Source organism: Peromyscus eremicus, chromosome 10 (genome assembly GCF_949786415.1).
Source record: "Peromyscus eremicus chromosome 10, PerEre_H2_v1, whole genome shotgun sequence".
Taxonomy (NCBI): Eukaryota; Metazoa; Chordata; class Mammalia; order Rodentia; family Cricetidae; genus Peromyscus; species Peromyscus eremicus.
The window spans coordinates 1441832-1458528 of record NC_081426.1 but is presented as its reverse complement, the minus strand read 5'-3'; the positions used below and the strand labels follow the sequence as shown (position 1 = coordinate 1458528).

General features: G+C 43.9%; 1 protein-coding gene across 2 annotated transcripts in view; it reads right to left on the bottom strand.

Moving 5' to 3' along the window:
* Positions 1-350: 350 nt before the first annotated feature.
* Positions 351-16697, bottom strand: part of Sptbn1 (spectrin beta, non-erythrocytic 1) — a 174225-nt gene continuing 157878 nt past the window's right edge. For both annotated transcript variants that reach the window (XM_059275169.1, XM_059275170.1), the window contains 9 exons: positions 14980-15118; positions 13982-14066; positions 11535-11731; positions 10780-10889; positions 10152-10215; positions 5500-5738; positions 4436-4609; positions 2578-2620; positions 351-1679 (listed from right to left, as the gene is read on the bottom strand). In XM_059275169.1, the coding sequence (XP_059131152.1) occupies positions 1461-1679; positions 2578-2620; positions 4436-4609; positions 5500-5738; positions 10152-10215; positions 10780-10889; positions 11535-11731; positions 13982-14066; positions 14980-15118 (1270 nt within the window). In that variant the 3' untranslated portion in view covers positions 351-1460. The remainder of the gene's footprint in view (positions 1680-2577; positions 2621-4435; positions 4610-5499; positions 5739-10151; positions 10216-10779; positions 10890-11534; positions 11732-13981; positions 14067-14979; positions 15119-16697) is intronic.

The following is a 16697-nucleotide window of genomic DNA, read 5'->3' as shown; positions in this document are numbered from 1 at the left end:
CGGGGGTGGGGTGGGGATGGGAGGGGGTGTCATACAGTACAGATTTGCCTAGTTTAAAATATTATCCCTTACTCTTTTTCAGAAAATATTTACCTATCCCTAATGTCAGGGTTCAAGGCTACAATAAGGTATAAAATATGAAATCTGTATGTGTCATCACTCAACACTCCTACCCATTCTTCATCTGCTACAGCTTTCAAAGCCAGGTGTACCACACACAAACACAAAATGTGACAGAGGAACCCGTATATATTCATCATATAATGCTTTCTGTTTGCTATTTCTTCCCTTGCAATTTCTCTAGTAGGCATGCATGCACAGGAGAGGAAAACACCCGTTACTCACTAGGCTAGATTTAAAAGCATTTAATGACATAGCATATATTTAACAGATAGGGCAAAAGTTGAGAGGTACAGGTCGTACGATGGAGCACCAGGCCTGAGCGACCACTCCCTGTCCAGGCTCAGACTCTGGAGTTCATTCTTATCAATGCCATTTTGATTGTGCAGTAAGATGAAAATTTGTCATTACAATAGTTACAGTGACAGAGAAATGCACACTATGTATCAAATAGCAAGGTAATGAAGCAAATTATAACAGTGTGGCCACGCACAAGCAAGTAACCATTAGAGTAACATTACTTTGTCCAGTAAATGCTTCAGTTCCACTTATACACTTACCAATGATTTAAAGGGTTTATTATACATCTAGTTTTATTATACTTTGTACTAGAATTATCTCAAACATACAATATAATGTATTTCAGAAAAAAAGATTGAAATTACAGATTATTTAAAATCTTACCAGTTTTCTATTCCTTCTTGTATACCGACATTCTGAACTGTCACAGCAATTGATGCAGAAAAGCCGCATGTCATGTGTTAGTAAGTGATGCCAGATACAAATGGTTTGGCCTGTAGGTTTACATGGAGCTGCACTATGGCTGCAGCGAGAGATCATAATACACAATCTGTTTAATAAAGGTTATACCCATCGTGGGCACTTATAATAGTCAAGACTCAGGGTAACCATTGAAGTGAATGGAGAACAGTGTCAGGAAATCGGTCCATCGTCTCTGGAGAGCACAGGAATATTTGTGTAAGCACCGCTGCCTTGCAAGCCAACAGCATCAGAGGCGGGTTATTTCCAACACAGCCTCACAAAATTGAGGAACAGTTTAAATATTGAGATCTAATCTATATAATTTCATTAAAAAAAATTTGGCCTTCCCTCTGCACCTCAAACTTTTGTAACTTGGAGATAAAGTGTTTAGGTATGTTTCCCCCACCCTCAGAAATACTCTATAAATTAAAAAATTTATTTTTTTAAAAAAAAGAAGAAAAAAAAAAGAAAAAAAATCAACTACATGGAGGAACATTAGGCACAGAGTAATGTGTTGGTCTGAGCTTGCATGCTGGACTCTCACTCAAAAGGTCAGAAGGGCAGGACGAGAGGGAAGTTCACTTCTTTTTGCCAAAAAGGCTGAACCGCTTCTCTTTGTCTTTCTCTTTGTCCTTCTCCCTCTTGCCGGGACTAGACTCGCTGGTGATGGTGACGACGCTGGTGGGTAAGGTCTGTGCCCGGCTGGATGCTGGCGTACTCTGGGTGCTGGCGGACACGTCATGTTTGTCAGAGGAGATGGCAGAGGAGATGGCCTGGATCCATGTGTTCATTTCCTCCTAGACAGAGGGACAGAGGGGTGGGCATGAGGTGTTCAGGGCTTACCTTGGGAGCCGTGCCTCTAACTAGGTTCACTGTTCCTAAATGCATCTCTGCTTTATCAACACCAAAGAGTGGCTATGGCTCAGCCTCTCAGATGAGCTCAGCGCTATCGCACTCACAGGCCACTCTGGGGTATAGTTCTACACACCTACAGGAGCTAGAAGACTAGTCTCAGGCTGTGAGATATCATTCTCACCCTAGAAACAACTCTCCCTCCCTTAAAACAAAACAAAAAACCATTTCTTTTCATTTACGTGCGTGCGTGCGTGCGTACGTGTGTGTGTCTGTGTGTGTGTGTGTGCGTGTGTGTGTGTGTGTGTGTGTGTGTGTGTGTGTGTGTGCATATAGATCAGAGGACAATTGTTCAGAGTCAGTTCTCTCTTTATATAAAGTGGGTCCTGGGGATTGAACTCACGTCAACGAGCTTGGTAGCAGGCCCTTTACCAGCTAAGCTATCTTACAGGCCCCTCCCTTTTTTTCCAGGGTATCTCTCTTGGTAGAAGGGGCCTTTTCAAATTTAAATTGCTGCACATGTCATCATTGAGCTAGCTCTCTTCTCCCAGGTGGAGCAGTTAACAGCAGTGAATACAGTGTGGAGGCTTCTGACTGGCCATCAGGACATGCACCCTGTCCTGGGCCACCTTGACCCACAAGGAATAGCAGGCAAGGTCTTTGCTCCTAGGCGCCAGTGGACCTAGTAGATGCTGTACTAGCTTTCCTCCCTGGGTGAGGGACAGCAAGATGACATTTGCTGCTTTGGGGCCCAGTGTTGGTGACTGTGGAGACCAGACAGACATTCCACAACGCTTCCATGCTCTTCAGTATCTGAGAAAATGAAACTAAGCAGTAACTTACGTCATCTTTGGCTTGGAAGAGGTACTCATTGCCATCATTTAGTCTGTAATTTCAAGAAAATGACATTTTACAGTTTTGTAGGTAACAATTTTATGTTAGAAAGTTAAAAAAACAAACAAACAAAAAACAAAAACCAACTCTTATCTAGTGTGAGTTACAAGCAGGCCATGGGACTTACCTCAGAAATGCCAATAGAGCTACAAGCATCACTGACTGCACAGGCCTGGTGACAGCCCCCTGGTCATTAAGAAGCCATACAGTCACCAGACCAACCCAACACGCACAGGCAATCCAGTGCTTTAATCCAACAGAAGGACAAAAAAGGCCCAACCCCAGGAAGGCTTGGCTTTGTGAGGGCAAATGCCACTTGGACTCCTAATTGCTGAGCAGAAAGGAATTCAAGAGAAAACTCTTCAAAAACAATTGAGTTCTCCTGAAATTCTAGCTTCTGGGTCTATGTCTCCCCCACATCTGCAAATTCTAGAGATACTAACTGACATGGAAAAGGTCTCCTAGATTTTTCTTATAAAAATGAAAAGCAGTAATGCCTGGGAGGCCATCAGCGTGACACAGTAGTGTCTGGCACTAGGGGTGCAGCAGTAGGAACTGACTCTGAGGTCCAAGGAGGGTGTGCTAAGAGAGAACAGTTAAGGGGCCAGGCTCTCTGGGACTCTTCTGACAAAACGACTGTATCTATGGTCCTCAGGAGAGCCATGTCAACTCCAACTATAATCCCCTAGTGCCACCACTGGCCCAGACCAATTAAGAGACAGCTTATCAGATCCCAGAGGAATATAGCAATCAGTAGCCAGCAAGATGTTTTACTTTTACACTAAAAATATATTTTAAAAATCTGTGGCTGGGCGGTGGTGGCGCACACCTGTAATCCCAGCACTCGTGAGGCAGAGGCAGGTGGATCTCTGTGAGTTCGAGGCCAGCCTGGTCTACAGAGCTAGCCCAGGACAGGCTTCAAAGCTACAGAGAAACCCTGTCTCGAAACACCCCCCGCCCCCAAAAAATAAATCTGTGTGTGCACGTGCACCTGTGCAGGTCAAAAGACAACCTGCAGAAAGTCAGCCCTTTCCTTCCATCACGTGGGTTCTGAGGAGAGAATCGGTGTAGTCAGGCTTGAGAAACAAATGGTTTGCCTATTTCCAAACACAAGGAGAATGGGGAGTGGATGTGGCGTGAGGGGGTGTCTTCCACAAGGAGGAGTGGTTTGGAAGCAGAAGTGTGGGAAGAGCTGGGGAGGACGGCCTGCCTCAGCTAAGTACTTCCTGTTTGTCTCCTCAGACTCTGGGATGACTCACAGTACCTTTCTCTGAAACAAACAATGGTAATTCCTCAGTATGCACAAGCCAGAAAGACTCCAAATGGTTTTTTTTTTTTTTTTTTTTTGGTTTTTCGAGACAGGGTTTCTCTGTGTAGCTTTGCGCCTTTCCTGGAACTCACTTGGTATCCCAGGCTAGCCTCGAACTCACAGAGATCCGCCTGCCTCTGCCTCCCGAGTGCTGGGATTAAAGGCGTGCGCCACCACCGCCCGGCTTCCAAATGGTTTTTTTAAAGCTTCCATTCTATAGTGAGATGTTAAAAGCCCACCAGCAGTGCCAGGGAACAGAATGTTCCAGGTCATGAAATGAAGGCTCCTTTTCCTCTGAGTCCAGCTGCACAGCTGAGCACAGGGAAGTGTTGCCTTGGTCCAGAATTCAGCAAGTCTCACTAGGTTGTATGCAAACTGGATATTCACTTTCTTAGGGACTGAGAATGACAGGAGGAAGGACACCCATACAGTGCTTTTGTGGGAAAATCAACCCAGGGTGAGATGAACACACCCAGGCAAACACGTGACAATGCTCACCTTAGCTTGAACACATGCTTCTTCTTCTTGTAATCAAGGGCCACTTCACAGACAGCCTCTTTCAAAGTCACAGGGACCTCACTGTGGTAGGGGATGCCAGAAGCAGCACTCTTGGCATCTTTATAGAAGCCCATTTCTTGGTTATTTATGACACAATAGACATTGTGCCAGGACCTGAGTGAGTGTGGTAGAGAAAGAAAGATCAAGGTTCTTTGTCTCACACTTGCTAAAAGAACCCAGAATCTCACATGAAAATCATCTTCACATACGGAACTGATATGGAATGATCCCTCACCCACACCCATGCAGTCTTTGGGACAGCAGGTAAGGCTCAGCAGCAGCTGTCAGGGAACATGCAAGCTGCCATTCTGTCACATGTTGCACTCACAGCTTTTCACTGATGCCCAGGAACACAACAGACAAGGCTTCGTATTCTCAGGCACAACCTCCCCAGCCTTAGTGCCATCTTTCTGTGGTTCAGCCACTGGCAAGAGGGTAGATCCAGGGCCACTAGTATTTATGATACCCTTGGGGGAGTTAGACTAAGGTGTGCCCCAGTGGTATGGCAAACTGTTAGACTCCGTTACAGACCTTACATGGCACAAGCCCATGTAGTGGATGCCTTATTTGGTTGACCAGCTAAGCACACAAGCTTTAGAGTTAGATGTGATTTTCATCTCAGTGTTGCCACTTACTAGATGTCTTAAAGAATATGCTTTTTATAATCTGTCAGAGCCCCGCTTCATCAGCTAATAATAAAACTAGACTGGTGTGAGACGATAATGTGAAGACTCATATGGAGAAATGATGAGTGCTGGCGAATGCTAAACCCCACAAGAGTCCTTTCACTTCAGGAAGCTCACTCTAGTAAGCTCCTCCTCAGGAAGAGTCACAGGCTGCACTCCTGCTATTCCTGCCCACACACCATAACTTCTCCTCCTCTCCCCAGCAAGCAATCAGGGAAAGGCAGAGCTCTGGCACTTGTGAAGGCGGAACCCACACGACCCTGGGCCACCTCTGCAGCGGTGACTTCCCTCCCCACTTTCCACCTGTGCTGCCTTTACCTGCTCGAGGCTTTCTTATTGTGGGCCTCCCATTCGTGCTTCCGATTGAGGAAGCCTTCCATCTGGGCCGCTGGTGTCTCTTGTGTCCTGGCTGGCAGGGTAGCAGCACTCTGGGCCGGAAGTGCAGATTTGGCCTTGCGGTCAGAGGTGGGAGAGGGAATGGGACTGGACTCTTTGGAGCTTGTTCTCTGCTCTGCAGCACCGTTGACCATTTCATTTGTGTCCATGGTTTCTGCCATCTAGGGACATCGGAGAGGCCATTCAGCTAACCCCGAGAGCAAGGGATGACCACATACGCTCTGACTCGCACACGTGGCTGTGTATAAATGCCTGGTACAGATGGAGGCAGTACAGTAAAACCATTGCACACCCCGCAAAGCCAGCTGGACGCCAAGGACATTAGAAGGTGGGAATGGATTAATGACCGCCCACTTGCCCGGAAATGAGAAAAGCGAAATGCCAGTATGAGTTTTACTGCACTCTACTCCTCTGATCACTCCATTTTCTCTAACATAGCTCAGATCATCTCCTCTTACAGTTACTTTAAAACACAAAGACAATGGTAACAATCACACATATTAAATATGAGAGTGGACGTTATACAGCAGCCACCTTACAACCAAGGGTATCACCAGAAGGGCTGAAGTAGAAGCAAAAGGGCATTCACAAACAGATGGAGAGACAATCTTACCAGAACTACATAGCATTCCCCCAGATGCAACAAGGGAACACTTTTGGTTTCTGAAAGAGGCTCCCTCCCTGGCTCTTCTCTCCCACCCCCCTCCAAATACCACCATAAACACATGCAGAAATTAGGACAACAGTCATGCATTTCCTATCTACCATCCCCGTTAGCCTTTGGAACTTAAGAGCTGGAAGGAAATGAGGCAAGTCAACAAATGCCAACTGAACCACATCTGCCCAAGTTGAATCGTGAGTGGGTTGTAGTTTTTGTTAAAGGAGCTGGAAAAGCCAATCACAGTCACTCAACACCACACAGCTATTTACCCCCAAACAAAGACAGAACCAGGGCCTTCCCCATCACGGGTGGTTGATCACGGCGCCTTGCTGCACTGAGACGAGCGCCCAGAGACAGCCAGGCTTCCAGCGGCTCTGACCCTTCAGTCTGGAGACGTCTTCAGGAGCGTTCCTTCCCAAGCTCACTTAAATTGTAACCCACACGGTTTTTCGGCTTTGGAAATGTAGTAGTGTCTTGATTCATTATCGTTTTCGGCCTGTGTACCATCAACTGTGTACCATTAACTGTGGCAGCCTCTGGCTGCTATACCCAGGGCATGGATTAGCAAGTTACTAAAGCTGGGTGTGGCTGATGCTTTAGTAGATTACAGACAACCTGCACCCCTCATACACAGACAAACAAGGAAGTATCAGTGGCACAGTCATTAGCTATAATCCCCACCACTGCTGCCCAGAGTCAGAGTGACACCCAGTTAGCAGCAACCCTGGCAGTGTAAGAGGTAAACTGGCCACCACCACTTGGACACTCAGATCTGTCAACCCTCTTGCTTAGGTCTTATCTAGATGGATGGGCACAGTGCTTCATTTTAAACAAGGTTAAGTATCTGGGAAAATGCTAATGAAAACTTGGCAAAAGTGCAGGGAATTATAAACTTATGTAAACTATCAAAATTAGCATCAAGGTTTAGGGTGTGACTAGAGACTATAGAATCTTAAGGTTGTTTTTGATTAAAATTCCCTATTCTCATACCAATATAGGAAATATATTATTAGGGCAAAAAGACACGGGGGTGGGGGTGGGGGTGGGGGAGAGAGTACTTAGTTATCCTGGCTTTGCAAGCAACAGACTGCAGATGTGGTATGAGCAATAGGCTACTACATTTTCCCCTTTCTCCTTTCACTTCATTCTTAAGACAGTGTCTTGCTATATTGCCCAGGATGGTTTCAAACTTCCAGTCCTCTGGCCTGACCCTCGCCAGCTGGGACTGCAGGTATATCCCATTACATCTGGCTTCTCTTCTCACTGTTACGGGCAGGTTGCAGGAAGGGAAATAACCAAAACAAAACCCAAGTCAAAAGAATGTTGAGTGGGTCTTACAGTTGACACATCTCTTCTAGTGAGCTCTCAGGAAACTCATGTAGGAGCAAGTGTGAGTCGGTGTGGAAGGCCTGAGCCAGGTGTGAGTGCAGAGAAACATGGGTTAGTACGTACAGACACCAGGTTGAAAAAAAAATTTAGTGCTGCAGCTTTGACTTGAAAACCACCAGTGGCAGTGACTTGGGTGGGCAGAGGTTTATCTACAAAGGGCTGTCATTTATCAGAGTTGATCACATCTCAAGGTAGGTGAAGACAAGGGAAGTCTCTTCTGACGGAAATTCTGCAGCAAAAATTTTTTCTTTGGAGTTAGAAGGAAAGAGAAAACCCCAAACCAGTATGCAGAGATAATTAATGTTTATGCAAACGAATGAATCACTAACCAAGGAAACAATGAAAATAAAAGGAACAAAAATGAATTTTAATGGACATGTGCTTTAAGCATGCCAACAGACAACACACCACTAGAGACAGACATCGAAAGCAAATCATAGTGCTATGATCAAACAACGGTACATGTGATCCCGCCACGCCCCATGTTGTTGCTTCTCTTTAGCAATTAGTTCAGAGTGCTTTCGTGGCCAGGCACATCTGAGACACTGAAATCAGGAAGTGGACATGAATGCAACATGACAACTAGTAGCTCAGGAAACACCTGATTGGTTTTCAAAGTACACGAAGCAACACCATTTTCAAGTTCATTAACATGAGTCTCTGCACCATCACCCAAAAGAATGAAATTGTTTTATCTTCTTCCAATACAATCCAATTGTTAATTAAAAAATAAACAAAACAGGTGGAGAGCAATGCTAAAAATCATCATAGCAATCCTCCTGTCTTGTGTGCTTATATGGGTTTTGTCTTTTGAATTAAAAAAGCATTAAAATTTGGTATCAGTCTGATGATACAAAATTTAAACACACACACACGGAAACATCTCATATATGTATACATATACATATATACATGTATACATATATGATAGTGACATAATGATTTAGGGCCATATAGATATGGTCAGGGGACCCTAGTAACCAAAGAAAAAGCTATAGTTTTTTCCCCCCCTAGAATAAATTTGGATGTTTTAAGGCAGAGACCCAATAATGATGCATACTAGCCCAGAACATAAGAAGCTTGGCGTCTATCTAGATACCTATCTACAGTCCCAGGTAGATAGATATGTACATAGAGATTAGGAAAAACAGACAAGATGCTATATGACGTTATCCTGACAAAAGAAAAAAAATGCATCAGAAATGAAAAGACAAATTAGACTTAGCTCATGGAAAACACATACCAAACAGGGTTCTGACTCCACTAACACATCTAAATATGGCAAATAAGCAAGGGAGTGTCTTGCAAGGCTTTGCTGTAATGCGAGTCTGGTTTGGTTTTGATGAAATCAGCTTTCACCAGCTTTTACTCCTAAGAAAAAGGATTTCTGTTAAAACGTTTTCAGTCCCTGCTAGTGGCCTGATACATGCCATCCTGAAGACTCCTTACTAGAGAACTCCACAAAGAATCTTGAGAAAAGGAATGAATTCAAAGATTCATTGGAGACATACAAAAGGGTGTTTGTCTACAGAGACACCTTTCCAAGTGCTCCCAGGCCATTGAGTGTACCGTTCAAGTAATCAGGATGAATCAAAATGGCTTTTGTTCCATTTGCTTAAAAAATTAAAACATAGTTTTGACACCCTGAAGTCGCTGACTGAATAGAGGCCTGACGTCTGGTAGGCAGGCTTCTGAAACACGCTGAGAGCTGCTGGCACCTGCCCTGTTCGGAGTGCTGACAGTGGTGACAATGACAAGGCAGAGCTGGTGGCAGCAGTCAGAGGAAATTTATTTCCCCAGGCTGGCTGTAATATGTGTCACACAGAGGCCTACAGTGCTAGGCTGAGGACTTGGCAGAAAAGAGAGGATTATTGGGTTTGTACAAAATAAATGACCCGAGGGTCTCAGAACATTCGGGGTCCGGCACCTAAACTGAAAAAGCTCCCCAACAAGACTATTCAGCTTCTTTCCTGTCATTTCAATGGATGCAATCTCCATGGAATGTTACAGAACAACTGCAGGTATAACCTTAGTGAACATCGCCTTCCTCATAAACCAGTCCTCTTAGTTACTAAACTACTACAAGGCTAATAATACTTGTAAATAACATAGCACCTATTGCAGAGAACTGTGCCCTGTTAGTATAACTTGGGTGTGTCGTACCTGTTAGATTCTAGTTTCTTTATTAGGCTGTAATTTAATTTCAATTACTCATGTGAAATCTTAATAAAGTAAAAAAGCTCACAATAAATAAAAAATAAGTATGCTGCTTTGAGGCAATGAGCATCCAAATAAACAAAATTAAATGCAAACAAATATGAAACCAAGGAAGGCTATGAATTAACTAAAAATTTTAACACTTTAGGTGACATGAAAGCCAAAAGGTCAAAACCAACAGGATGTAGAAAGAGTGGTTCTTGACAAACAGTAGTGAACTTCACAGTCCAGACCATGAATGGTCACTGGCTGTCCGTCTGCTATTAAAGTTTTTGTAGTTTTGGTACGTTTGAGAGCGGTAACTAACCCGTGGAGATCCCTGTTCAGCCGGCAAACCATTCTGGGAAACTTGGTCTCCTTTTGAAGTATCCCTGTTAGGGTGAGATTGGGAAAAAAGAGGAAAAGGAGAGAAGGGGAACAGTAAGAAGGGAAGAGAGAAAAAAAAACAAAACAAGTATGAGCGCCCTCTGTCACACAATGCCAAGTTGTTAAACTTGTACTTTTAGACAGACACTAAAATAGAGTTAAGCCTTCAGAAGCACTGGCACCACCCCCACATCACATAACTCCACCATATACATTTTTATGGAGCTTATAAGCCATCAGTAGCCATTTGCAAACAGATAATCAGTTCTCCCCTAACACAAACTCACCGGCTTGAAACCTCAGTGGGTTTCTATCTAGTGAGTCACATGGAAAAGTATGTATGTGTGTACTGGGGCCACCTTCTCCATTCCACTCTGTGTGTGATTGTTCTGAGTTAAAGTGCTCTTCTGGTACTTGGGATGGCTGCATGGATTCTAAATACTATAAATGAAATAATGAATAGGAAGGATATGTGGCCTGGCTCCACAAGGCAAGATTAGAACAGATGCCCCCAACCTCATTTGTCACTGAAATCAATGTTCTAGCCCATCACACTCCAAGTGCCTCACCATTGCTGGGACTCAGCCTCCTCTGAAACCTTCGTGCTTGGCTCTGGAGAAGGCGGCCGCCTCTTTCTTTCTTCTTCCTCTTGCTGTCTTCGCACTTCCAGTAGCTCCAACTAAGGGAGAACAGGGTACTGTTTATCATGGCTAAGACCCTGCAGCATGGTTTTGAAGAAGGTTCTAGAAGCCTGGAAAACCTTTTGTACAGAGGTTCATACTGGACAACCTCAAGGGTCAACACTCCAAACACAGTGGCCATAAGTTCATGTACACTGTAGCTACAGTCTCAAACTGCAAGGAATGGAGGGTTGTCTACCCCAGCTGGAAAATTCCTTTGGGTGGTTGTACAACCCCTGTGAGTAGGGATTTTATTTCAAAATTTAACTCTGCAGCTCTTAACTGCATTGAGGAGGAAAAGCTGCTGGGGGTTTTAAGGTGGACTTTCCATGAAGTCTCAATAAAAGCCCAGCACAGATCCACAAAAACTTTGAAGGAAGCCATTTGTATTGTAGTAGAGAAACAGGGGGGAAAAAGCCACAAAACAGGTCTACCTGAGACGAATCCATTTCATGAGCAATAAAAATATTCGATACTCTATGAGTATGACAGTTTGGGAAGAAGAAAGATCAGTACTGAGCTCTACAGTAAATAAAGTTTTGGCTGGCAGAAAACATCATCTGGGACGGAGATGATTTAACAGTAAATCCTGGAATCCATACCAACAGGCAAAGCATTGTGCTCAACATCCCAAGGTCACTCACTGTTGTCAGTCTTTCCAGGGCAGAGAATCTCTCATCCCAGGTTGCTGCAGACTTTTCAAATGCCTCGTGGCGCTTGATGAGCTTCTCCACTTCATCCACACTCTGGCCAATTTCGCGGCTGGACAGGTATGGCTCCTGCCCGAGCAGCCAAGCCTCAGCCACACTGGCATCCCTTGAGAACTGATGGACCTCCAAAACTGCACAGAGAACCAAGAGTGAGTGTGGATCACAGGGCCACATAACAGCACTGTCCTAAACACACCTAGCTTATCATCTATGGAACTGAAAGGCCATCAAATGCAAACACAGTGGGCCACATAGACAACCTGAATGCTGCCAAGAGACACGTCACTAAGAATAGGGGTGATGTGCTTTAACTGGGATATAAAATACACACACACACTCACTCACACACGTAATCACAAAATATTGTTGTCTTTTTAACTTTCTTCTCAGTTTGCCAAACACGAATACAAGTTACATTTTATACATAAGCACATACTGCAACATCAATCTAAGAATATTTCTATTTTCCAAGAGCCATGTGTGGACAGTGGCTCTCAAGTGGGCTGTATTATAGGCCTAAAATGTATTCTGGTCATAGGCCCTAATTCTAAGAGATAAGACTGCAGAGCCCTGCAAGACACATAACCTATACACGCCGGACTATGCAGGTGGGGCAGGCACCCAGATAGCAGCTTGTATTAAGCTGAAGTATAATTTTCCCTTGGGGGGTTGAGAGGGAGGAGGCAGGGTTCTTTCTAAGCTACATTCTGCTCCTGTACGTGAGGAAAAGTTCTCCTCCCACCGCAGTTACAAGGAAGGAGGTTATTATTACAAGGAAGGTGGTTATTATTATTATTATTAGAACCGGCTAATCAGAACTGTCAACACCAGTTTTCCTGCATCTCACTCAGCAGTGTCTGGGGCCAGTGAGGTATGAACTGACTGTGGGCACTACCAGTGTACCAGGAGCAGGCCGCATCTTGACATCGTGATGGACCCCACAACATATCAACTGAGAAGGAACTAGGAAAGTGTCAATTTTTCAAGGTGGGTTCCATGCAAGTCATTGTTGTAAACCCAGACTATAGCTTGGTATCCAATTCAAAGCACTTTATGATACAGGTTTTGCTACACAAAAGGAAACTGCTCCAGATTTCTCAAAACCTGCAAATAAAATCATCAATAACATAATGACCTAAGATAGGATATCTGAGGGCTCTGGGCCCAACCGGGTCCTCTAAACACCTTTAGTTTCTACTAAGAGTCTACAATATATAGACATGAGACTGGAATACAAGGACAGAGCTTAAAGCATCAACACAGAATGTCAGAATATAGTAAATAAAGCTTGAATTGAGCTACTCTTAATGTTTAAACCAACTATGAGGTGCTATTCTTTATACTGTATATTTTAAATTCACTGAGGGTGAAATCCAGTGAGGGCTCATAGTTCCAGGCAAACTAGGGTTACACACACACACACACACACACACACGAGAGAGAGAGAGAGAGAGAGAGAGAGAGAGAGAGAGAGAGAGAGAGAGAGAGAGAGACAGAGAGAGACAGAGAGAGAGATCTTTGTTTTTTGAGACAGGGTCTCTCTACATAGTCCTGTCTGTTCTTAGAACTTGATAGGTGGACTAGGCTGGCCTTGAACTCAAAGATAAGTATATGCCTCCACCTCCCAAATGCTGGGATTAGAGGCACACACCATCACACCCTGCATATTTTTATTATTTATGTGTGTGTGTGTTCATTTGAGTATAGGTGCCCACAGAAGCCAGAGATGTTAGATGCCCTGCAGCTGGAGTTATACAGGGTAGGATGCTGTGGGATGTCTTTCTGTACACTGTGAATATATGTTGCTCTGACAGGTTGATAAATAAAGCCATTTGGCCAATGGCGAGGCAGGACAAGATTAGGCGGTACATTTGAACTGAAGAGAGAGAAGGAGAGATGCCAGCTGCCGCTCAAGGAGCAATAAGATGCCAGCAGACCAGCAACACTATGGACACATGACAACATATAGATTAATAGGAATGGGTTAATTTAAGATAGAAGAAGCTGAGACATTAGGCCATACAGTTTGTAATTGATGTAAGCCTCTGAGTGATTATTTTATAAGCGGCTGCTTGACCGCAGGGCCGGATGGGACTGGAGAAACTTCCGGCCACAGTGTGAGCCTCTGACATGGGTTCTGGGTACTGAATCATATCATCTGGAAGAGTAATAAGTGCTCTTAACCACTGAACCATCTCTTCACCCACACCTGAGAACTTAAAAACAGCAGCCAGCAAGCAATACTATACTGAGAAAGAAACACTTAAAACTTTAAAAATCATTAGGTAATATCACATTAATTAAAGCAAAAAAAAAAAATTGTATGCTTTCCATGGATACCCAAAAAAGCAGAAAGATAAATGAAGTATGCATGTCCTTACTCAGTCTTAACCATTCCCATCGGTCTTCCCACTTGTCAATCATTTCTTTTCTTTTTTCCGTCAACTGCAGTAACTTTTCCTTGATCTGCACAAAAAACAAGGGCCTTAATAAAACACTGCAACCTTCTGTCTTCCCCACTTGAAGGTCACTTCGTACAAGAAAATTTATTTTCCCTGAAGCTAACAAGTATCAGCTGAAGTGTACCTTCCATGTCTTGGGAGTAGAAAGAAAAACACAGCTAGTTTTTCAGAAGGGAAAGCTTCTTGTGTTTAAAGCTGCTTGTGGTGAGGTAGCACACTATGTTTTGCCTCACTAGACTTTAAGCCTCCTGGAAACTAACATTTATGAAGAGAAGGACAATAATATGGGCAAAGCCTTGGCTTCTCTGAGAGACATCCATTCCTGGGAAGGATGCTATGCAAGGGATATCAGTACCAGCAACTTAACCAGAACCTGCCACCATCCACCAAGAAGACCAAATGCAACATGAGTATAACCACAACAGTGCCGACGGGGGAGTTCATGGGCTGGTGTTACACCAGAGATCCTCAAAAACTATCTCTGGCTAAACAACTACCAATTTGGGGCCTACAGTTTCATGTAACAGTCACTCTTGGCAGACACAGTAAGTTTCAAAATTATGCAAAATAGTGTATTTATTTGCAAATGTGTAGTAGACCCTGTTGAAGGAGGTCCTTCACAACTACACAGAATGAAAATATTAGAAAAACTCCAACTACAATGAACACGTGGACTTGACTTTTGTCATTTCTTAATACAGTACAATGATTTGCCCTGTGTTAGGTATTACATGGGATCCAGAGATGTTTTGAAGTTATGAATCAATCCTATGCCATTTTAGATAAGGTATCTAACTATCTATGGATTCTAGTATTCACAGAGGTCCTGGAACCAATCCCTGTAGATTCTGAGAGACAATTACAAAGACACACTAACACCGGATGAGTTTATGTCTCAAAGCAAAATAGCATCCTACCTCCTCAGAAGCATAGTGTTTCCTTGCCAGCAGGGATTTCCCAAGTTCAATGCAGGTTGTAAAACTGTCATTACGAGCATCAATTTCAGCTTTGATACCTTGATGATTATTCATTAACAGTTCAACAGATGACACATCCCTATAAGAAAGTAACATCTTCTTTAAGAGGCCAAGCTTTTCAAATAAATATGTAGGTTTTAAAACAGAAGGAAATTGACAGCTAATTTTCCTCTTCAGACTGGTTCACAGCTCTCACTCAGGCTGAGTCACTGGAACTAAGGTTTAATGACTTAACTCAGGACCGGCTAGCTCTGTGACACCCAAAGGCAGGCATCTTTAAGTGCATACAAGAAAACTGCTGGATTTGGGTTCACATCTTAACCTTTAAACACAGTGCAGGCAGACACTCCTTCAAGTAGGCACAAAGGCAGTTAGTTGCAACAAAGAACAGCTGTTAGTTGATGTCTTTGAGAATAAAGAATTACAAAGCCAGATGTGGAAGAAAGTACACACCTATAATCCCAGCACTTGGAAACTGAGGCCGGAGTGTTTTAGGTTTGAGGCCAGCTTGGCCATAGAGTGAGACCCTGTCTCCACAAAGCAAAGCAAAACAGAAAAGAAAGAAAAGCACCCAGGCTTGGTGATGTGTACCAGTAATTCTAGACATAGTAGGCCAGCCGAGTTTTAGTATAGTTAGCAAGTACATGAGTCACAGTCTCAAAAATAATAAAACAAATGTTAAAAATTTAAGCCTAGAGCAACCAGCTACTTGTGAGGCTGGGGTAGAAGGAATGCAGTTCAAGGCCTAACAATTCAGGGAGAGCTTGTTTCACAAGGGGAGTGGGTAGATAGGGGAAGTAACAGCGGGGATGCAGTTCAGCAGTAGAGGGCTTTCTCAGCATGCATCCCTGGTTCAACGGTCAGCGGTGCACATATGTAGACAAGCTGGGGGTAAGGAGCTTAGAAATCAAAGACTAACTTTGCCATAAGACCTTCTCATGGATCAAAATCAACAGAGCCTGGCCAAGAATACAGCCTCTTCTTAAGACATAAATAAGCACTTCACTCATCATGGTGCTTTGTTTCTGTTACAGCAGGAGCTAGCAATGGTGAACTGCTGGTTACGTATGCCTTACTCTATTCATCTTTGAATGAAAGCAAACTAAAGGGAAGATATAAATCACTTCCGGACACTTGAAACAAATGTCAAGGATGACCAACACCTTTGTAAAATATATGAAAACGAACAGTGACTTTTAATATAACAAAGACACAGAAAAATAAAAAAGCCTGGGTGGGGCAGGGGGATCGGGATCTGTCCCTGGTCTATGGGCAGGCTTCTGGAACCCGGTGCCTGTGGTGTGACACCTTGCACAGTCTTGGTGCAGTGGGAAGGGGCTTGGACCTGCTTAGGCTCAGTGTGCTGGGCTCTGCTGACTCTCCATGGGAGCCTTCGATTTTGGGGATGTGGGGATGCGGGGTGGCTTGGGAAAGAGGGCTAGGGGTGGGAGGAAGGAGGAGGGGGGAAATCTGTGGATAGTATGTGGAGTGAATAGAAAATTTCTTAATAAAGAAAAATGAAAGAAGGAAGAAAACAAAAAAAAAAGCCTGGGTGGGAAGGCCTGGGTGAGCATGAGGGTGAGAACCTAGAAGGTGAACATCACCCTCAGCTCCCTGTTCCCCAGCAACAGTGTGTGGTAGACAACTGAAGCAGTGAG